The sequence below is a fragment of the Micromys minutus genome (assembly GCF_963924665.1).
Source record: "Micromys minutus genome assembly, chromosome: 18".
In the NCBI taxonomy this organism is placed as follows: domain Eukaryota; kingdom Metazoa; phylum Chordata; class Mammalia; order Rodentia; family Muridae; genus Micromys; species Micromys minutus.
Window position 1 is genome coordinate 50,281,427 of NC_137953.1, and position 23,136 is coordinate 50,304,562.

The following is a 23,136-nucleotide window of genomic DNA, read 5'->3' on the forward strand; positions in this document are numbered from 1 at the left end:
CCATGCCTAGACACTTAGCAGGCAGAGGGCAGGAGGATCGTTGCAAGTTCAAGGCAAGCCATAGCTACACAGTAAGGTGTCGCCCAGCCGTGGCTTCACAGCCAGACCCTGTATCACTCCTTCCTTCTCAGGTGAAGATTTGGGGTTATATTACAAAGTAATTTTCTGCAGTGCACTCAGTTGTTTAAAAACTGAAATACTTTGCGAAAAACACAAGATATTCTTAGAGAAGGCCATATTATATTAATTGTGGTTCTTTCCAAATGATAAAGCATTCAATATATTATACAGAATACATATGAAATATTTTTTTACATTAAACACAGATCTCTTAAACAAAAAGCCTACACAATATAACGTTCTACAACATGCAGTTTTGGAAACGGTCATCCTTTATAAAGATGCAGTGCTCTCCAATCATCTTAGAACCAATGATTATTTTATAAAAAGGTGAGCATCAACATTGTAAATGTGAAATACAGTCTAAAGTTGGTTTTGCTAAATGCTAAGTCCCAGGCATTTAGAGTGGACAAAAAGAAAAATCTCATTTTATGGCCGGTACCTATTCCTGTTTTTGAGAGGAATGTCATGGGCCAAATGCCATAAAAAAAAACTTCCTATTGCTATTGTGGCTAACAAAGGCTAGCCACAGTAACAGAAGGCTAGCCTGGTTCTAGGCAAAATTAAAGCAGGTTTCAAAGAGTCTGTCCAGGACTGATCCATGAGGAGATTTGAAGGCCATCTAGATACACAGCTGAGCCTAGGACAAGCTGATCCACTTGCTTTGACTCAGGATCCCAGTCTTGGAACCACCTTCAAGTCTAATGGCATCCAGGAGAGCCCTGAATTGTGCTGGGTGTCTCTGCTGGATGCTGGGCTGGAACGCCCCTTGAAACACACTCTGGAGTTCAATATGAAGGCTGAACAGGCAGAATAGGGAAAACACAGTACTGGAGCCAACCTCCATGAGATGCTTTGTTGACAAGAGCTCAGTGATTCTGGAGCAGCTCCTCCCAACAGATAGGCTGTGAAAACACCTCTCTCTCCAGCCAGAGCTCATAGGAATAATGGAAGTCTTCAGGCAGATCCAACCTCTGCCCCAGCACACTCTGCAAGCAGTTATCCACAGGTGAAAATTCTGAGTCCTGCGGCTTATCATATCGTCGGCTGTTAAAAGCCTCAATGTTGGCCCTCAGGGTACACTCTTCTGCTTGGAAGTCCCATGGCCTGGCATCGATGTCTGACACAGGGAGAGAGGAAGAGAAAGATACAACTCAGGATGTTCCTCTCCTCCACAGAGTATGGTCTACAGGATCCTAATAGCGAAACTGGTCAGAATGTTCGAGCAATGTATAAGTAGACATACAGCATGCTTACAGGTTTAAAAAGCATTCATATGCTCATGTATCAACTAATATATACAGAAATGACCTTTGGCAGATTAGATACTGGTAACACAATTACGGCTGAAGGGGAGATGAGAGGGCTTTTAATTGTAATTTCTTGTTTATTTCTTTCTAGTAATTTAGTATAATTATTAAGAGCAACTAAATTCCTCTTTTTGAGCTTTCCATAGTGGATGAAAAGGGGAGATTCTCTCCTCAGGGAGACTGGAGCAGAACATGAAGAATCAGTCTGGAACAACTCAGCCGGGCATGGTAGCGCATGCCTTTCATCTTAGCATTTGGGGGGCAGATACAGGAAGACCCCTGGAGTCTGAGGTCAGCCTAGTCTATATAGCAAGTTCTAGGACAGCCAGGGCTATATAGTGAGACCATGTCAAACAAAACAAAACAAAACAAAATCTAAAACAAACAAACAAAAACTGTAAGTAGGTAAACTTTGTATCATATTTAGGGGCTTGGGAGATGACATGAGGATCCCACTTAGGATCCCTGACACTCACACAGAAGCTAGGTGCAGCAGCAGGCATCTCTAACCATCATGCCACAGGAACAGAGACAGGCACATCCTGGGGCCTCAGTGACCCAGCAGCTTGGTCAAATTCATGAGCTCCAAGTTCACAAAGAACACCTGCCATCTACTTGGAGAATACTCACCATTCCCATAAGCCCAGTCATCATTCATACGGTGTCGAACTTTCTGGTATATAGCTGACATAGTCTTCATGTTGCTTTTTCTCCATTGGCGCCCAAGGTACTTGGTCTGTATCTTTAGTAGCTTCAGGACATAAAGTTGTAGCATGGCCTGTTTGACTTTGAGAGCTCGCTTTAAGATTGGAGCGGACTTAAACACCACTAACATCTGCCCAATGAAACAGGGACGGGGTAACAAACAGTCCATCATCATGTGAAGTTTCTTAAGATTTCCAACTCAGACAATATAGACAAACCTGGCTATCCTAGGAAACACTCGTATCTTAAATTAAGTTGAAACATAAAACTCAATTTATGTGTCATAAACACCAATAACACATTACTGAGTGATTGTAACATGAGATGCTCATTTTGTCTGCCAATAACTTGAGCCCGTGAATTTTAACTTCTCTACATAAGAGTTATACAGAAGAGAATACAGCAGAACTGTATAAGGAGTTTGAGGATAGTCTGGTGAGTGAAACACTGTTTAAAATACACACACACACCATGACTTAAGTCACACATGATGGTACATGTCTACAATCACAATATTCAGAGGCTGATCATGTGTTCAAAGCCAGTCTTGTGATAAAGAACAAACCAAGAACTAATTAGTTTAAAGTTTATAATATTCACAATGGATGATGACTTAGTATTTAAGAACACTTGTTGCTCCTCTAGAGGACCTGGGCTCAATTCCCAGTATCCTCATCATAGTTCACAACCATCTGTAACTCCAGTTCCATAGGATCTAATGCCTTCTTCTGACCTCTGTGGGTACCAAGTATGAAGTGGTGTGTGTGTGTGTGTGTGTGTGTGTGTATATACACATATATGAAGGCAAAACGCAAATCTAAATAAAAAATTCAAAATTATAAAATTCAAAACAAAGATTATGTGACATATATACCATTTCCACAATTACTAGTTTCTTGTATATCATTGGAGATAATTTTTTTAAGACAGGGTTTTTCTGTGCAGTCAGTCCTGGCTGTCCTGAAACTTGCTCTGTAGCCAGGCTGACCTCAAGCTCCTGAGTGCTGGGATTAAAGTCATGAGCCATTACCACCTGGCCTTTTTGTTATTTTCTTACGATTTAAAAGAATTTAGTTAAACTTTGTCACATGTATACTTGTATGTGTCTTTATACATGTGTGCAAATACTTTATAGCACTCAGGCAGAGGTTAGTGGACAGTGTTTAGCTTTCTTCTCCTACTATGGGGTCACCAGGCATGCCTAGCACTTTTGCCAGTTGAGCCTTCTCACTGGCACCAAAGGAAAAAAATTATAGATATATCATATATATTATTTTATACTTTAACACAATAGCAAACTACACTGATATCTTGCTTAAAATTTTTAAAAATTTGTGTGTGTGTGTGTGTGCGCACGCGCGCGCGCATGCACACTCGTGCACACACAGAAGAATGGGTACCCTCAGTGACAAGAGATCTCTTCCTGCAGCTGAAGTTATAGGCAGATGTGAATTCACTGCCTGATGTAGGTGCTTGGAACCAAGCTTGAGTCCTCTGCAAGAACAGCAATGTTCTTAACTACTGAGCCATCTCCCTAACCCCCTTATCTCACAGGATCTCTCCATATAGATCAGGATAGTCTCAAAATCACAGAGCTCCTCTTTGATTTTTTTCCTCTCAAGTGCTAGGATTAAAAAACTCATTTAATTTAATAGTATAACTTGAAAATTATTCCACACCAGTAGAGAAATGACTCATTCTTTTAAGTAATTTTGTCATATTCTCTTTTTTAAATCATTTTATTGGATATTCTCTGAATTTACATTTAAACGTTATCTCCTTTCCCCTTTCTCCCATTCCCTTTCCCCTTGCTTCAATGAAGAGGCACCCACTCCCAACCACCCACTCCCACTTCAGTGCCTTGTCATTTCCCTACACTGGGAAAATGAGCCTTCAGTAGACCAAAGGCCCCTCCTCCCATTTATGCCAGACAATGCCATCCTCTGCTACATATGCAACTGGGTCTCACCATGCAAACTCATTGGTTAGTGTTTTACTCCCTGGGAACTGTGGTAGGTTTGGTTAGTTAATCATTTTGTTCTTCCCATAGGGTTGCAGACCCTTTCAGCTCCTTCAGTCCTTTCTCTAGTTCCTTCATTGAGGTTCCTGAGCTCAGTCCAATGGTTAGCTGCAAGCATTTGCCTCTGTATCAGTATGGCTCTGGCAGAGCCTCTTAGGAGACATCCATATCTGGCTCTTGCCAGTAAGCACTTCTTGGCATCAGCAATAGTGACTGGGTTTGGTGGCTGCATATGGGATGGATCCCCAGGTGAGGCAGTCTATGGATGATCTTTTCTTCAGTCCCTGCTCCACTATTTGTCCCTGTGTTTCCTCCTGTGAGTATTTTGTTCTCTCTTCTAAGAGGGACTGAAGCATCCACATTTTGGTCTTCCTTCTTTTTGAACTTCATAAGGTGTGTGAATTGTTTCCTGGGTATTCCGAGCTTTTGAGCTAGTAACCGCTTATCAGTGAGTGCATACCATGTGTGTTCTTTTGTTACACAGTTACCTTACTCAGGATGATATTTTCTAGTTCCACCCATTTGCCTAAGAATTTTATAAAGTCATTATTTATAATAGCTGAGTAGTACTCCATTATGGAAATATACCAGATTTTCTGTATCCATTCCTCTGTTGAAGGACATCTGGATTCTTTCTAGCTTCTGGCTATTATAAATAAGTGGCGCCTGTGTACTTGTTATATGTTGGAGCATCTTTTGGGTATATGCCCAGGAGTGGTATAGGTGGCCAATTTTCTAAGGAACCTCCAGACTGTTTTCTAGAGTGGTTGTACCATTTTGCAATCCCACCAACAGTGGAGGAATATTCCTTTTTCTCCATATCCTCGCCAGCATCTGCTGTCACCTGAGTTTTTGATCTTGCCCATTCTGACTGGTGTGAGGTGGAATCTCAGGGTTGTTTTGATTTGCACTTCCCTGACGACTATGGACACTGAACATTTCTTTAGGTGTTTCTCATCCATTTTGTATTCCTCAGTTGAGAATTCTTTGTTCAGCTCTGCACCCCATTTTTTAAACAGGGCCACTTGATTCTTTGGAGTCTAACTTCTAGAGTTCTTTGTATATATTGGATATTAGCCCATTATTGGGTGTAGGATTGGCAAAGATCTTTTCCCATTGTTGGTTGCCGTTTTGTCCTAATGATAGTGTCCTTTGCCTTACAGAAGCTTTGCAATTTCATGAGGTCCCATTTGTCGATTCTTGACCTTAAAGCATAAGGCATTGGTGTTCTGTTCAGGAAATTTCCCCCCCGCCCCCGTACCCATGTGTTCAAGGCCCTTTCCCACTTTCTTTTATACTAATTTGAGTGTAAATAAATAATATCTGGTTTTATGTGGAGGTCCTTGATCCACTTGAACTTGAGCTTTGTAGGGCAGTAAGAATGGATAGATTTGCATTCTTCTGCATGCTGACAGCCAGTTGTACTAGCACCATTTGTTGAAAATGCTGTCTTTTTTCCACTGGATGGTTTTAGCTCCTTTGTCAAAGATCAAGTGACCATAGGTGTGTGGGTTCATTTCTGGGTCTTCAATTCTATTCCTCTGATCTACCTTCCTGTCTCTGTACCAATACCATACAGATTTTTATCACTATTGCTCTGTAATACAGCTTGAGGTCAGGGATGGTGATTCCCCCAGATGTTTTTTTATTGTTGAGAATAGTTTTCAATATCCTGGGCTTTTTGTTATTCCAAATGAATTTGCAAATTGCTCTTTGTAACTCTATGAAGAATTGAGTTGGAATTTTGATGGGGATTGCATTGAATCTGTAAATTGCTTTTGGCAAGATGGCCATTTTTACTATATTAATCCTTCCAATCCATGAGCATGGGAGATCTTTACATCTTCTGAGATCATCTTCAATTTCTTTCTTCAGAGACTTGAAGTTCTTGTCATACAAATCTTTCACTTGCTTTGTTAGGGTCACACCAAGGTAATTTATATTATTTGTGACTATTGTGAAGTGTGTCAATTCACTAATTTCTTAGTCTGTTTATCCTTTTGAGTCGAGGAAGGCTTACTTACTGATTTGTTCAACTTAATTTTATATTCAGCCACTTTGCTGAAGTTATTATCTGTAGGAGTTCTCTGGTGGAATTTTTGGGGTCACTTAAGTACACTATCATATCATCTGCAAATGGTGATATTTTGACTTCTTCCTTTCCAATGTGTATCCCTTTTGTTGTCTAACTGCTCTGGCTAGGCCTTTGGTTACTATATTGAATAGGTAGGGAGAGAGTAGGTATCCTTGTCTAGTCCTCGATTTTAGTGGGATTGCTTAAGTTTCTCTCCATTTAATTTGATGTTGGCTACTGGTTTGTTGCTTTTACTGTTAGGTATGGGCCTTGATTTCCTGGTCTTTCCAAGACTTTTAACATGGAGGGGTTCTGAATTTTGTCATATGCTTTCTCAGTATCTAATGAGATGATCATGTGATTTTTTTTTCTTTGAGTTTGTTTATGTAGTGGATTATGTTGATGGATTTCTATATATTAAACCATCCCTGCATTCCTGGCATGAAGCCTACATAATCATGATGGATGACTGTTTTGATGTGTTCTTGGATTCAGCTTGTGAAATTCTTATTATTTTTTGAGTATTATTGAGTATTCATAAGGGAAACTGGTCTAAAGTTTTCTTCCTTTGTTTGGGTCTTTTGTGGTTTAGGTATATGCTTAATTGTGGCTTCATAGAAGGAATTGGGTAATGTTCCTTCTGTTTCTACTTTGTGGGATAGTTTGGAGAATATTGGTATTAGGTCTTCTATGAAGGTCTGATAGAATTCTGCATCAAACCCATCTGGTCCTGGGCTTTTTTTGGGTTGGAAGAATTTTGATGACTGCTTCTATTTCTTTAGGGGTTATGGGACTGTTTAGATGGTTTATCTGATCCTGATTTAACTTTGGTACCTGATATCTGTCTAAAAAATTGTCAGTTTCATCTAGATTTTTCAGTTTTGTTGAGTATAGGCTTTTGTAGTAGAATCTGATGATTTTTTGAATTTCCTCAGTTCCTGTTGTTTTGTCTCCCTTTTCATTTCTGATTTTGTTAATTTGAATACTGTCTTTGTGCCCTATGGTTAGTCTGGCTAAGGGTTTATCTATCTTGTTGATTTTCTCAAATAACCAGCTCCCGGTTTTGTTGATTCTTTGCATAACTTTTTGTTTCTATTTGGTTGATTTCAGCTGAGTTTGATCATTTCTTGACATCTACTCCTCTTGGGTGCATTTGCTTCTTTTTGTTCTAGAGCTTGTAGGTGTGCTGTCAAGCTGCTAGTGTATGCTCTCTCCAGTTTCTTTTTGGAGGCACTCAGAGCTATGAGTTTTCCTCTTAGCGCTGATTTCATTCTGAGTTTGGGTATGTTGTACCTTCATTTTCATTAAATTCTAAAAAGTCTTTAATTTCTTTCTTGACCAAGTTATCATTGAGTAGAGCATTGTTCAGCTTCCATGTGTATGTGACCTTTCTGTAGTTTTTGTTGTTATTGAAGACCAGTCTTAGGCCATGGTGATCTGATACAATGCATGGGATTATTTCAATCTTCTTGGATTTCTTGAGGCCTGTTTTGTGACCAATTATATGATCAATTTTGAAGAAGGTACCATGTGGTGTTGAGAAGAAGGTATAGTCTTTTGTTTTAGGATGAAATGTTCTATAGATATATGTTAAATCCACTTGGTTCATAAGTTCTGTTAGTTTCAATGTGTCTCTCTTTAGTTTCTGTTTCCATGATTGATGAGAGTGGGGTGTTGAAGTCTCCCACTATTACTGTGTAAGGTGCAATGTGTGCTTTGAGCTTTAGTAAGGTTTCTTTTATGAGTGTAGGTGCCCTTGCATTTGGAGCATAGATATTCAGAATTGAGATTTTTTGTCTTGGTGGATTTTTTCCTTTGAGGAGTATAAGGTGTCCTTTTCTTTCTTTCTTTCTTTCTTTCTTTTTTGATAACTTTTGTTTGAAAGTCGATTTTATTCTATATTAGAATGGCTACTCCAGTTTGTTTCTTGGGACCATTTGCTTGGAAAATTGTTTTCTAGCCTTTTACTCTGAGGTAGTGTCTGTCTTTGTCACTTAGGTGTGGGTCCTGTATGCAGCAAAATGTTGGGTCCTCCTTATGTATCCAGTCTGCTAGTATATGTCTTTTTATTGGGGATTTGAGTCCATTGATATAGAGAGATATTAGAGACCAATGACTGTTGTTTCCTGTTATATTTGTTGTTAGAGGTGTAATTCTGTTTGTGTGGCCGTCTTCTTTTGGGTTAGTTGAAAGATTACTTTCTTGCTTTTTCTAGGGTTTCTCTCCTTGTGTTGGAGTTTTCCATCTTTTGTAGGGCTAGATTTGTAGAAAGATAATGTGTAAGTTTGGTTTTGTCCCGGAATATCTTGGTTTCTCCATCTATAGTAATTAAAAGTTTTGCTGGATATAGCAGCCTGGTCTGGAATCTGTGTTCTGTTAGGTTCTGTATCACATTTGCCCAGGATCTTCTGGCTTTCATAGTCTCTTTTGTGAGACACATAGGTCTGGTGTGATTCTGATGGATCTATCTTTTTATGTTACTTGACCCTTTTCTCTTATTGCTTTTAATATTCTTTCTTCGTTTTATGCATTTGGTGTTTTGACTGTTATGTGATGTGAGGAATTTCTTTTCTGGTCCAATATATTTGGAACTCTGTAGGTTTTTTGCATGTTTATGGGCTTATCTTTCTTTAGGTTAGGGGGATTTTCTTCTATAATTTTGTTAAAGATATTTACTGGCCCTTTAAGTTGGGAATCTTCGCTTTCTTCTATACCTATTATCCTCAGGTTTGATCTTCTCATTGTGTCATAGATTTCCTGGATGTTTTGGGTTAGGAGCTTTTTGCATTGACTGTTGTGTCAATATTTTCTATAGTATTGTCTGCCCCTGAGATTCTTTCTTCCATCTCCTGTATTCTGTTGGTAATGCTTGTGTCTATGACTCCTGATCTCTTTCCTAGGTTTTCTATGTCCAGAGTTGTCTCCCTTTGTGATTTCTTTATTGTTTCTATTTCCATTTTTACATCCTGGATAGTTTTGTTCAATTCTTTCACCTGTTTGCTTATGTTTTTCTATAATTCTCTAAAGAACTTTTGTGTTTCCTCTTTAAGGGCTTCTATTTACCTTTGTTGTCCTGTATTTCTTTAAGGGAGTTATTTATGACCTTTCTAAAGTCCTCTAACATCAACATGAGTTATGATTTTGAATGAGAATCTTGTTTTTCCAGTGTGTTGGGGTATCTAGGACTTGCTATAATAAGGAAACTGGGTTTTGATGATGCCACATGGCCTTGGTTTCTGTTAAGCAAGGTTCTTGGACTTGCCTCTCACCATCTTGTTTTCTGTGATGTTAGTTTGTCTTGCTGATTCTGACAGTGGCTTGACCATCCTGTAAGCCTGTGTGTCAGCACTACTGGGGAACCAGTTCTCTTCCAGCGGGTTCTGGTTAGAGACAGCTGTGGCACAGGGTCAGCACAGGGCGCAGATAAAAACTGGAAGTATCTTGGCCCAGACTGTTTCTCTATCCTGAGAACTCCAGGTGGGACCCACAGAGCAAAAATGGTGGTCTTACCTATGTTCTCAGGTGTGTCAGCACTTCTGGGGCATCAGCTCTCTCCCAGAGGGGACTGGGTATAGAGAGCTGTGGCACAGGATCAGTTCTGGGCGCAGGCAGAAACCAGAATGATCTTGTCCCAGACTATTCCTGTGTCCTGAGTGCTCTGGGCAGGTTCCTCTTAGGCTAGGAATTTGAGCAGGGGTGGTGGTCTCCCCTGTGATGAGTCAGAGCTCCTGTGAGACCGGCTCTCTCCCAGTGGGGTCTGGGTACAGAGTGCTCCAGGCGCAGGCCAATCTTATCATATTCTACTCTAAGGGCACAATGTAATTTATTTAAGCAGTTGGTCCATGTTAATGAACATGTAGGCTGTTTCCAGATTCTTCTTATTATAAGCAACATTGCAATGACTATTAGACTTGTGTAGTTTTGGGGATGTGTAAGTAAAATCCAAATGCGGCTGGCTTCCCTTGTTAGAGCTGACTTAAGAATGTCTGTATTTAGCTCCATGGGGGGAAAATGGACTAGTGAATACTCATCTTGGAATAAGTGCTCAGAGTTAGAAAGTGCATAAACTTCTACACCAGTTATCCAGTGCTTCCCAATAGGCAGTGTACAAAAACTAACGATGCACAATTCAGTTGAATCGACACTTCTGTGGTCTAAAGCCTTCTTACCATGGTCCTGGAATGCTTCCATTTGGTCAGCTTGTTGAGCAGCCTCAGGAGGTTGATACAGGAAAAGAGGTTCCTCCAGCAGAATTGGCTATTGTCTCCAGCTTCCTGAAATAAGGAGCATCATCATCTCAGTGCCCATAAGGCTTCCATTCCCCTAGAACACCGCATGTCTCTGTTGGTCAGTCAAGTGAGTCTCCAGTAGAAAACATTGCCTCTTTACTCCTGCCCTTTACACACAAAATCTCATTTCTGAGGACATATATTCTTCACCTGAAAAACTTATAGTTAGTCTGAGCATGTGCTCCGTAATAGAGTACTTGCAGAGTTCTGTGACTGAATCCCAACCAAACAAGACAAATAAATAAACAGAAATAAAAAAATAAACAGAAAACAACTAAAATAGACACTCAACTGACAAACCTGCAAGACTTTTGAGGGGGGCAGGGGTTGAGGTGGGGGGGTGTCTCTGTGTAGCCCTGGCTGTCCTGGAACTTGTTCTGAAGACCAGGCTGGCCTTGCCTCCTGAGTGCTAGGATTGAAGGGGTATACCACCACGATCTGGCCCTACAAGACTTTTATCTAGATCAAGTATTGGTTAGAAAGGTAATACAGAAACACAGGCACTTTCTGTGCTTATCACTTAGAAACAGAGATGTTAAGTTTACTGGGAGACTGTAAACTGTATGGGTTGAGCTGGCTCTACCTCATGGGATTCAGGGATCAAATTCAGGTTGTCAAATTTGTTTGTGGAAAATGCTTTTATTTCTCCCCCCCCCCCCCAGGCCATTACCCTAGCCCATCATCTTGATTAGCTAACTGACACGGGAAGTCCCACTCTGATCATTCCCTGGGCTTGGGTTCTGGGTTGCATAAAAAGGAAAGAGAAAGCCGACTAAACTCAGACATTCACATCCCTCCCTTTTATGAGTAGATACAGAGTGACCAGTGCTGCTACCAAGATTTACCTACTGTGTTAGAACTGTGGGCCAAAATAAACCCTTCCTTCCTTAAGTTGGCTTTGCTAGGATGTTTTTCATCACAGCAACAGAAATAGTAATAGAAAAGAAAAAATAGCAGAAAAATAGATAATCCAGATGACTAAGGGAAGGACATAATTTGTCTTTGAATTTTGACTGAGGAAAACAATTTGGTTTGAGTCTGAACACTAAATGGGATTTAGGTGTTCTTGTGAAACTTGGTCATCCACAGAAGCAAAAACTAAGGCCCAGAGAGAGAAAGTCTATATAGAACAAGACCACCCATGAAAGTGAACCTAAACATGGCCTAACCATGATGAACACTTCCATTGAATCTGGAGTTTTTTCAGTGTTCCTTTTCTAGCTGCATTCTAGAATGCTAAACACAGAAAGTGATTGCCAAGAGGCATTTCTATAATTTTCCTCTTTCTGAAAGTCTCCACCCCCCATGCCTATTCTAATTATTCAAATCAGCAGAAGGCAAACGTCTACAGAAAAACAAGAATAAGAAAAATAGTAAAGTTCTTTTCCTTTTAAAAATTTAATTTTATGTGTATGTGTATGAGCTTGAATATTTGTATGTGCACCAAATGCATACAGTATCCAGTACAAGAGGCATCAGATCCCTTGGAACTAGAGTTACAAACAGTTGTGAGCCACCATGTTGGGTTCTAGAAATTGTACCCCATCTTGTGCAGGAGCTGCCAGTGCTCTTAACTGCTGAGCCATCTTTTCAGCCCTGGGGTTCACTGCTTCAAAGAACATCTGGCTGATTTGATACTTGAATGGAGCCTTTAAAGAAGGGCTGCTAGATGTGAAACAACACAGTGAGACCCTGTCACAGACATCCAAGTCTAGCAGTGATGACTCTTGCTTTTGCACATCACTAACTTGGTGTTCTGTAATCCATCTGGAAAGCGGTGGCCTGGGGCAGTCACACATCGCCCAATGACCCTCGTACTGATGAGCTCTCTCTAGCCTACAGAAAAACTGCTTGAGATCCTTGTTCCATCTGATTTCTACTGTTACTTTGTGCTTTAGGGTTTGCACACCATGTCTACCCTGCACTTACTAAAGTAATTTTTGGTAGGTTTTAATACTTAGTGCCTACAGATTAATTTTTTTTTTTTTTGTGAACCACTCTTCATTTTCTTTACTATGGCTCTTATAACCGAAAGTGAAGACATGTTTCAGATTTTCTTTTCCCACATCACTACAGGATAATTCCCTTACCATATGGGTTTCTGACAAGTTACTGCTGGATAAAGGACCTAGCTATAAATATGAAGGAGAGATGGTTCTCGGGCTGAGTGAGTGACAAAGAAGAAGCTTTCAAGACCACCCATCTCAGCAAACTACATGTGACTCAAACTTTGAGAAAATCACCCCAGATGTTGACATCTAAAGGACATGCTATAGAAATAGTGAACAAGAGGGAAGATGACAAAATGATTTAAAAGTTTTTTTTTTTTTTTTTAATGGGCCTTCCTCTGTATAAATACTTCATGGAAGAGGAACATAAAGGTTATGTCCACACTATACTTATGCTAAGGAAACATTAACATTAAAGGCACTATTGGTCTGAAATAGTGATGTTGAATACCAGAACAAAAAACTTGATTTATTTTGTGTTTTGAAAACAGGGTCTCACAATGTAGCCTGGGCTGGTGTGGACTTCATTATGTAGTCCATGCAGACCTCAGCTATGTAGCAATTCTCCTGCTTCTGCCTACTGATACTGGCATTACAGAAGTATACCACCATGTCTGACCAAAGCAAAACAACAACAAAAAACCAAACTGAAACCAAAATTTTAAAACTGTTTTTACATGTATTTATTTATTTAATTTGCATGAGAAAAGAGAGGTGTGTGTGTGTGTGTGTGTGTGTGTGTGTGTGTGTGAGAGAGAGAGAGAGAGAGAGAGAGAGAGAGAGAGAGAGAGAGAGACAGAGACAGAGACAGAGAGACAGTCGGAGACAGAAAGACAGGACAACTAGTAGAAACAGTTCTCACTTCTCCGTATGGGTGCTGGGATTGACCCCAGGCTGTCAGGTTGACAGAAAATGCTCTTACTTGCTGAGCCATCTCGCAGGCCCCCAACAACCTTTCTGTAAAGGCTCATAGTTGGTTAAACAGTGTCTGAAAGGAATGCTAAACACCTTGATATTTGAGTGCAGTGATTATATCCTGAAAAGAAAACCCAATGAATAGACATATTCTGAAGCATCTAGAAGTACTTGGATTAGGAAGTTGTAAGGATTTGATAAGGATTAATAAGAGGACTTGGTATATAAATTCAAGTAAAATAAACACAGTTTATATCTTTTTTCAACAAAAATCTAGCCCAATTTAAGCAATTTTCTAATGATCTATCTTTTAAACATTAACTTACAAATTCCATCCCCTAGATCTAAAAGGGAATTCCAAACATTTCTTTGCAAGTGGCTAGTCATGCAAATTCTGAATCACTGCTAACTTCCCATGGCCTGTTAGATGGCTTTAGCTATCCCTTTATTACTTCACCTATGTCCTCAGCATTGAAAGGTGACACTAGGCCAAGAGAATTTCTGGCTGTGGTGGTCCAGGACTTCATAAATACGACCTTGACCTTATCCTTCACCTTTAATCTGCAGGCAGGCCACTCAAACACCCACATTGTTCACAGTAGGCTGTGATGTTAAATACTGTCAACTTGACAGGGTTTAGAGTCACCGTGGAGACAGGTCTCTGAGCATGCCTGTGAGGATTATCAGGATTGGGCACTGAAGTGAGAAGCTCATTTTTAATGTGGGCGGCACCATTCCCTAGAGTTCTGGATTAAATAAACAGGAGAAGTGAACTGATCAACATTCCTCACTCTGCTTCCTGAAATGCCCTGTGTGCAGCTGCCTCAAGTTCCTGCTGCCTTGACTTTCCTGCTATGAACTATGAGCCCAAACAAACCCACATAGCAATGAGACAAGTAATATATATCCCCCCTTTGAATGTTATGTTTCCAAAATTAGATCACAGGGATCTTTGGGTTGGTTTTGCAGTACCGACAATGGGTTTCCACAGAATTTCCCACATTTTATGTGAAAAGAGGAGAGAAAGGGCAGCCAGCTATGTGGCATTTACCTACAATCCCAGCACTTGGGCAGGGGAGAAAAGAGTTTGAGTTTGAGGGCAGCTTTCAACATAGCAAATTCTAGGCGAGCTTTGCCTACACAAGTAAGGCCTCTTTCAGTAACAAGGAACAAAGGCAAAGAAGATGAAACATCACCTGTAGGATTTCCCTTTGGAATTAACAGGCCTACAAAAATATGCATGATTTCTTATAAATAATAAGTGTACTCTTATAGTAATATGTTATAATACATATAGTGTAAAAATTATAAATAAAAAAAGATCCACTATCTGCCCAGACATCAATGGTAGTATATCTGCTCAGCACATACTTGAGTTTATATCCAATATCATTGAAAAAGAAATTGTTCAATAAAATCCTAACGTGAAATTTAACTACATTTAAGTGGAACACACACACACACACACACACACACACACACACACACACACACAATAGACTTATATACAGCTATAAAGCTTGTTGATATTTCTATATAAATGGTTATATGCATCCTAGTTGTAGTAAAATATAAACAGTATTGTATATAGTTATAGGGGATATTTTTATCTTATTACTCAAAGTTTTCTATTTATTTTCCTCCCATAAGTATACTACTCATTTCGTAATCAGGAGAAAAGCTTGAAGTTACTGGATGTAAATAACATACATTGAAGGCAGTATATTTCTTGTGCTTGAAATTTGGTGAACATGAAAAGAGATAAATCTTACTAGTCCTTTTCTGGCTACAGAAGTTATTAGTTCAGGTAAATAAATGACTATGTGGAATCAATTGCACTGGGCTGGAAAATAAAGGTCTGTGGTTACTAAACAAAACCACCAGATGCCACTATTGTGTCACCGAAAAGACTAAAATAGCCACTAAGACTTTTAATTTACTAGATTCATGGTTTTGTCCTTTCTTGATAATGATAAAGTCTTAACAGAAGGCATAACCATATTTAACAGTTATGTGCTCATATCCCAGAAGGTCAATCAGAAGTGATGTGCAAGTATAATGCCCACTAATTCCTATATAGGAGCTAATGGGGTTGGAACGGAGATCAGGTGCACATTGTTATTAAGGGAAAAATTCAGGGGCTGGCAAAATGGCTCAGTGGGTTAAGGCACTTGCTGCCATGCCTGATGACCTGGAATCCCTATGGTGGAAGGAGAGAATCAACCCCTTAGGTTGTCCTCTGACTTCTGCACCTGTGCTGTATAGCACACAGGTACTCAACAGAAAGAAACAAACAAATACATAAAATTAACGTGAGAGAACTTTCAAAAATTTTATAAAGTAATAGATTTAGGTCACAAAAGATGAATTTATAGCTTGAAATACTCTACTAGTAGTACAACGTTTGCTTTGTTTTTGAGACAGGGTTTCTCTGTGTATCCCTGGCTGTCCTAGAACTCACTCTATAGGCTGGGCTGGCCTCAAATTTAGAGCTCCACCTGCCTCTGCCTCCTGAGTGCTGTAATTAAATGTGTGTGCCACTACGCCAAGCCAATAGTAGAATTTTAATGCTACAATACACCACTGTTTATGGGTTAAAATATATTACTCCTTCCAAATTTAATCTCAGAGACATACTTTCCTACTTTAACATTTGTTTTATGTGCACAGGTGTTTGTCTAAATATGTACTTTGTGCACTGTGTGTACAAGAGGCCATTAGAGGACAAAAAGCATCAGATCTTCAGACACTAGAATTACAGATGACTATAAGCTGCCATGTGGGTGCTGGGAACTGAAGCTGGGTCCTCTGGACCAGCAGACAGTGCACTTAACTACTGAGCCACCTCTCCAGCCCCAACGCTGCTATTTCCAACTATAAAGTCTTAGCAGTTAACTTCTCCATCTATAAAATTGGGCAAGATGTGGTGGTACATGTCTTTAATCCTAGCACTAGGAAGATACAGGCAGGTCTCTGTGTGTTCAAGGCCAAGCTGGTCTACATAGCAAGTACTTGGACATCCAGGACTACATAGAAAGACACTGTCTAAAACAACAACAACAACAATAAAAATCTCAAAAACCAAAATAGTAATATTAACTTTATAGAGCTGTTTTACAGATTCAGTACTACCATGTTAATGGTGAAGGTTAGATAAGTTTTTACATCTCTGTAGGAGAAAAAAACCTTTCAGCTTCCTTGGCTGCTCAGTAGCACAGAATGTGCTAGCTATCATTTTTTAGGACATGGATCTTTTGACTCACATCTGACCTGGTGTCTGTCACCTATGAAAAGTAGACTGTGACAAATCAGTTCACCCACTGGGCACTTGCTTCTCATCTTTGAAATATCAGGAAGTGAGTTCTTGGCTCTTGGCTCCCCTTTTTGATCAAACTCTTGTGGGCTTATAAAGCCTGTACCTCAAGAGGAACTTTTCCACTAACCCAGCATTTTGTGTTAAGGTTGGGGGACAAAGGGCTGTAGCACCCACAGGCGAGTGACATCATTTAGCATTAAGGTCTTCAAAGTCCTAGACATAGTGTTAGGCATCAGGGATATAAAAATAGATGACAGCACTATCTCTCTCATCGAAGAATTTATACTCAAATTGAGAAGGTTAGAGAAGGCATCACAACTCAACAGGATGAAGGTGGTATGTCTGAAGAGCTGTGCCAATATAGAACAAAGCCCATCTTAAACATGATCTAGTCAGACATCTTCAGAAAATCAGAATATTTCAGAGGAACTTTTCTGATTTGCCTAGACCTGCTTCAGGGTGAAGATCTTCATGGGCAAGGAATTTTCTAAAATACATACTCCTGGGCTTGATAACTAACATAAAAATGAGAAGCAAATTGCCACAGCACAACATAAAGAAGATGGACTCTGTGTTCGTGTGTGTGTGTGTGTGTGTGTGTGTGTGTGTGCGTGTGTGTGTGTGTGTGAAGAAATTCCCCTCTAATTAGCATAGATATTGTGTTTCAGTCTTATTATCTTTCTAAATCCCTTCCCTCCTCAGTGTTTCCCACTGACTCTCCTCTTTCCTGTAAGATGCTAGACTCAGCATTTCCAAATCCTTCAGCAGCTTTAAACCCTCACTGCCTCTGTGCTCTTGCCAATATGCCTTCATTGTTCTGAGACTCCCAAACCATGGCATCATGGGGCCAGAGAAGACATGAAAAAGCAAATGCCAGACTGCCATCAGCCAGTTTCAAAGGCCACAAATCCCCATCTGCTTACCAGACTCTCGGTAGTAAGCTCTGGCAAGTCCTGGATGGCACAGCACGGGTAATCCAGCACTGAAATGCTTCGAGATGCAGAGGTAAGGACAAGCGTTAGGTAAATGACAACAGTTCAAAGTGCCACTTCTGAAAGGGCAGGAATTATTCCTCCCCTCCAGACTTATGTGTTTCTAAAATTGCTTCATGACCTTCACTGAAATTGAGGGCATAGTGCTGGGCAAATCCAACTCCAGTCTCGTTTCAGTTCCAGAAGGACCATGGAGTTCATTTTTGTCTGGTCCTATCTGGTAGATGCAAAAAAAGGTAAAGCAGAAAGAGGGGCCCATTCCTTCTTAGCTCTCTTAGGTTCTTTAGGGAATACGTAAACTTAAGTTCATTTGCCTCTGCATTTAAGCATGTATGTGAATATAAAAGTATTCCCAGAGATGCTGCCCAAACACACTCCATTAAATAATCTGTGGCTCTAAGAATGAAAAGAAGATCTCTTGGCTTTTCTCCTGACCCTTCTGAAAGCCAGAAATTCCAGGTGTAACTTCCAGTGCCACCTTAGAAGAAGCCTGAACCACAGAGCTGCTGCTTCTAACATTGCTAATCAAGCCATAGCTCAAGAACAATATGACAATGCTTGTCACCAAACAGTGAGTTCATGGAATCAGGCATGGGTCAGGAAAGGAAATAAGGCACCACATAGTAACAGGAACATAGTCACTCAATAAGTGGCTGCTTTTTGTTTTCTTTCCGCTTTACGAATGCAATGCAAAATTTGGGCCAGCTAATTTCTAATTTACCTTCTATTTCTAATGCTCAGTGAAATTTCAACACTGTAGGGGTTTGAATAGATTTGTTTGCCTGTGGGTCAGCACGCTTCCCACCATGATGATAAAGGACTAAACCTCTGAAACTGTAGGCCAGCCCCAAGTAAATGCATCCCTTTATACGAGCTCAATAATTTGGCCATGCTAGATGGCCAGTGAGCTCCAAGATTCTGTTTCTACCTGTCTAGTGTTGGGAATACAGATGTACTGCCACAAACAGCTTCTTATATGAGCTATAGGGACCAGAACTCAAGTCCTCATGTTTGTGTGGCCCTTTATTGACTGACCTATCTTTATGGGCTCATAATCTTATTATTCTTGAGCAAACCAATTCACTTTTCTCTGAATTTATCTGCCAGTTTACCTTCTAACTGGCAAGATGAGAACAAAACTTGAACCATCTTTTAGCATTGCCAGTGTTAAGTGGGGTTATTAATGTAAAAATATCATTCATTGGGCCAGCAAGATAGCTCAGCTTCTAATGCCAACACAGACAACCTGCGTTTCATCCCCAGGACACATATGGTAAAGAAGAAAAACTATTTCTGCACGTTTTCCTCTGACCTCCACACCTATGCCTTGGCATGTGTGCACCCATACACAGGCATGAAAATAAAAATTCAAAAGTAACGAAATTTAAAAAGAGTATTTTAAACTACAAATGAATCTACCCAAGTAAAGGCCTATTGTTTACTTTGACTATAGATCTTGAACCTCTCCAGTGCTCTGGTGATTAGGATTCAACATGCTCATCATCGTGAATTTTGAATAACACGTTTTGTTTACAAAGCAGTGTAACTGTGCGAGTTACTGAAACTTAGAATGTCTACTGAAGAGCTGAGCTGTTCAGACAATGGGGCTATTACACAGCACAAAATCTTCTAGAGCCTCTCGTCATAGAAAATCTCATCTTGTAGCTTCATTTCAAAATATTTTTCAAGTTTTGAAATTATGAATATATAAAATCTACACAAAAAGGAAAATTCACACATTCCCGTCAGTAAATGCTTAAGACTGAACCTAACAGGAAACGCCCTAAGAAAGGAGGGAGCAATGACACAGGAAATCAAGCAGTAATGCAGGGATCTTCTCAGCTATCCAAAGCAGTCCCCTGAAGTCTGTCAGAGTCCGTACCTGTTTTTGGCAGTGATATAGGACAGGATGTTTTGATTGAAGAACTTCAGGATCAAGGGAATGCAGTTGGCAAAGACTAAATGTTGTGCCACATATTCAAACTGAATTAAAAGATCAAAGCAGAAAGGACTGCTTATTTGGGGGAAGATATGAAGCACACATTTTAAAAAAAGACAAGAGAATACAAACAACATCTACTCATAAAAGCATCTAATCTACTGTCTACAGTTGTCTCTGAAATGGGGCACTCATAGCCAACCTGCCTATCTTACCTATGTCACTCATAGCCAACCTGCCTATCTTACCTATGTCACTCATAGCCAACCTGCCTATCTTCCCTATGTCACTCATAGCCAACCTGCCTATCTTCCCTATGTCACTCATAGCCAACCTGCCTATCTTCCCTATGTCACTCATAGCCAACCTGCCTATCTTCCCTATGTCACTCATAGCCAACCTGCCTATCTTCCCTATGTCACTCATAGCCAACCTGCCTATCTTACCTATGTCACTCATAGCCAACCTGCCTATCTTACCTATGTCACTCATAGCCAACCTGCCTATCTTACCTATGTCACTCATAGCCAACCTGCCTATCTTCCCTATGTCACTCATAGCCAACCTGCCTATCTTCCCTATGTCACTCATAGCCAACCTGCCTATCTTACCTATGTCACTCATAGCCAACCTGCCTATCTTCCCTATGTCACTCATAGCCAACCTGCCTATCTTCCCTATGTCACTCATAGCCAACCTGCCTATCTTACCTATGTCACTCATAGCCAACCTGCCTATCTTACCTATCTCACGATCTGCAGCGGGTGCTACAAGCTTTTGATCAAAAAATAGCAACCAGAAAGGAAGAAAATACTCCAAGTAAGTAGCAGGAACTGCTGTGACTTTTTTTCCTAAGCCCAGTGGGAAAGAAAGTCTCCCTGAAGGAGCTGGTTTCCACACCAAATCTCTGGATCCTAATGTTTCAACTGTGATTGATCGAGCAGGGACAGGTGCAGCTTACTCTTGGTAGATGCTGGCTCATTTAGGCTGGAGACAGCACTCAGTAACCACCGGAATGTGGCTTTCAGGGTATGGCCTTGTTTCTAATACTTAGAATATCAATGTATCAATGAATGAATCATCAAGAGCCTTTTCAGCTAGCAAACAGGGCACTAAGAAATCCAGGATGTCTTTGATGAGATAAATACCAGAACTTGGTGTTCTATTTGGCTCTCTTAAATCCATATTTCCAGGACGACCTACTGGGGTAAGTGACATAAAAGCAAAGGTATAGAGTTAGTCACCCTGGATTTTGTTTATGATACACTGAGGAGCACCAGAAATAAAGGAAACCTCCAAAGCTGAGCCTAAGAATGCTGAGACAGCACAAAACAAGGCCAAAAAGGCAGAGAGACCTGTGGCATCAGTGAGAAGGAGTCACAGCAGAAGGGCAGGTAAGCTGCTTTCTGTTCCTCAATATGTGGCTGGGGAGTCAGCTTATGTCATAACCATTTCTCTCCTGCTCGGTACGTTCTCTCTGGAAGCCACCTAAAAGTATTTTCTAAGTTCTGGTCAAAGGAGTCAGTTCATACCTACTTCTGAAAATGGGAAGTTTTAAAAATCTGAGCTCTGCCCAGGCTTTGTCTGGACTTACCCACACTGACACACACTGTGGTCAGGCCGTTCAGGATATCTGTCAGTCTGGCTATAAATCTATCTACTGCCCACCAAGAGAAACACATCCTAGTGAAAAGGGAGCCTTGTGTCCTAACCAGTCTGCTCCTTCTAACCCTGATGTTGCTCAGCAAACACTGGACAAAGCCGCGCTCACAGCCGGCGGGCCTTCCCTCCCCTGTACACAATTCACTCTTTTATCAGCTTCACTCTGAGTGCTTAGGTGGAAAATGGGATAAGGCCTCGGGGCAGAAATGAGAAGGGTCCCATGCTCTCCCTGGAGAAGCTTCCAGTCAATTCACGGTCTCTGTCTCATCCTCTGTACCTATATAAGCCTACAGGCCTGAGGCAAACAATGCCTGTGTGGGAAAGTAAAGTAAAGTCTGGACTTTGCCCCTAATCTCCTCACCTATAAGCCAGGGAGGATAAACTGCAGTACTCAGGAGGCAGAGCTGGGAGAACTCTGTGAGTTTGAGGCTATTGTAGTGACTTCCAGGACAGCTACACGTGAGACTCTGTCTCAAAACAAAAACAATAGCAACTAAAGAAAAATTAACCAAAAGTCCTATCAGCCCCCCAACAGGGATAAAATAAGAACCCCTATGGGTGAGAAGCTCACAGAAGTTTTGTAGGATGCCAAGCACATAACAGGGATTTCATAATTGTGTGTTATCAGATATATGATCCCTGCCAACCCCTGTGGCAGAACTCCAGCAACATTTAATTAAGTTTCCAAACCTTCTCTGCTCTTTCTCCTCTGAGCTCTCCCATACTAGGTTTTCTGCTTGAACTGGTTCTTCTCTTTCTTGATAAGTTCCTTTTGCTGGCTAACATCTGCTCTCTGAGACTTAGGTTAAAAGTCACCTCTTCTCTACCTCAAGTTGGATCAGGTATTTCCTTAGCATCTGGTGCCTATGTACATTACCCCAGTCTATGATTGGACATTTCTGTGTCTGTTACAAGACTGTAAGAGTCTCATTTAGAATTGGATCTCAGATTCAGAAAAGTGTGTCACATACAGACAGGTGTGGTCAATATGCCCAGGGACCTTTCTTGATTGGCTGAATTGATTCTAACTGGCTAGGAATACTCTTAAGACTATCTAGCCAGACCTTGAGCTAACTTACAAGGAGTATAGACTTCTGCATCGTTCTCGGATGGCTCCCCACAATCCCACTACATGTCTTCACCATGCACTCATGCCACAAGTAGCTGGACTCTCATTTGGGACAAACAACAGTGAAGTAGAATATACAGCAGTACAAGGATTCCTGTGTGGCCCCCGTGGGATGAGGAGTACCTACAACTGCTCACCTGGTAGATATGGTTGAGTTTGAAGTGTTTGAGAAGTAGAAGGAGCAGGGAAGAAATACTTTTCACAATGATCTCCTTGTGTCTGTTCACGTCAATGCCTAGCTTCATGCTCTGGAGAACAGTTACACTGCATGGGAGAGAGGAAGCCTTAGTAGAAAGGGAGGGATGGAGGGAGCCTAGGATGAAAGGCCCAAGTAGTTGGGTTAGATAGTAGTTGGGATGTATATAAAACACACACACACACACACACACACACACACACCTATATGTCTATATCTATGGTCAGAATATATATAGTCAGAATTTAGTAAACCTGAACTTCTCTGCTAGGGAAACCTCCTAAGTTCCCATTTAGGACTCTATCCAGGAAAAGTTTTATGAATTAAAAGCTCTGTCAATGTGTCCTGTTCTCTGGCAAACTTACCCTGGCAATGTCTACTCATGTATCTGGCAGCTAGTCGCCAGCACTGAGGTTTTCTGTTGGACCCCAGTTCTGAGTTACATAGAGCTCAGTAGGTA

General features: G+C 40.7%; 1 protein-coding gene across 2 annotated transcripts in view; it reads right to left on the reverse strand.

Moving 5' to 3' along the window:
• Positions 1 to 632: 632 nt before the first annotated feature.
• Positions 633 to 23,136, reverse strand: part of STRIP2 (striatin interacting protein 2) — a gene marked incomplete at its 5' end in the record, with an annotated part of 43,375 nt that continues 20,871 nt past the window's right edge. Inside the window, 6 exons of one of the 2 annotated variants that reach the window (XM_080931838.1) lie at positions 633 to 1,240; positions 2,061 to 2,181; positions 10,399 to 10,503; positions 17,682 to 17,748; positions 19,633 to 19,733; positions 22,618 to 22,744. In XM_080931838.1, the coding sequence (XP_080787964.1) occupies positions 990 to 1,240; positions 2,061 to 2,181; positions 10,399 to 10,503; positions 17,682 to 17,748; positions 19,633 to 19,733; positions 22,618 to 22,744 (772 nt within the window). In that variant the 3' untranslated portion in view covers positions 633 to 989. Of the gene's footprint in view, positions 1,241 to 2,060; positions 2,266 to 10,398; positions 10,504 to 17,681; positions 17,749 to 19,632; positions 19,734 to 22,617; positions 22,745 to 23,136 lie in introns of both variants that reach the window. The other variant, XM_080931837.1, reaches the window with a different exon arrangement.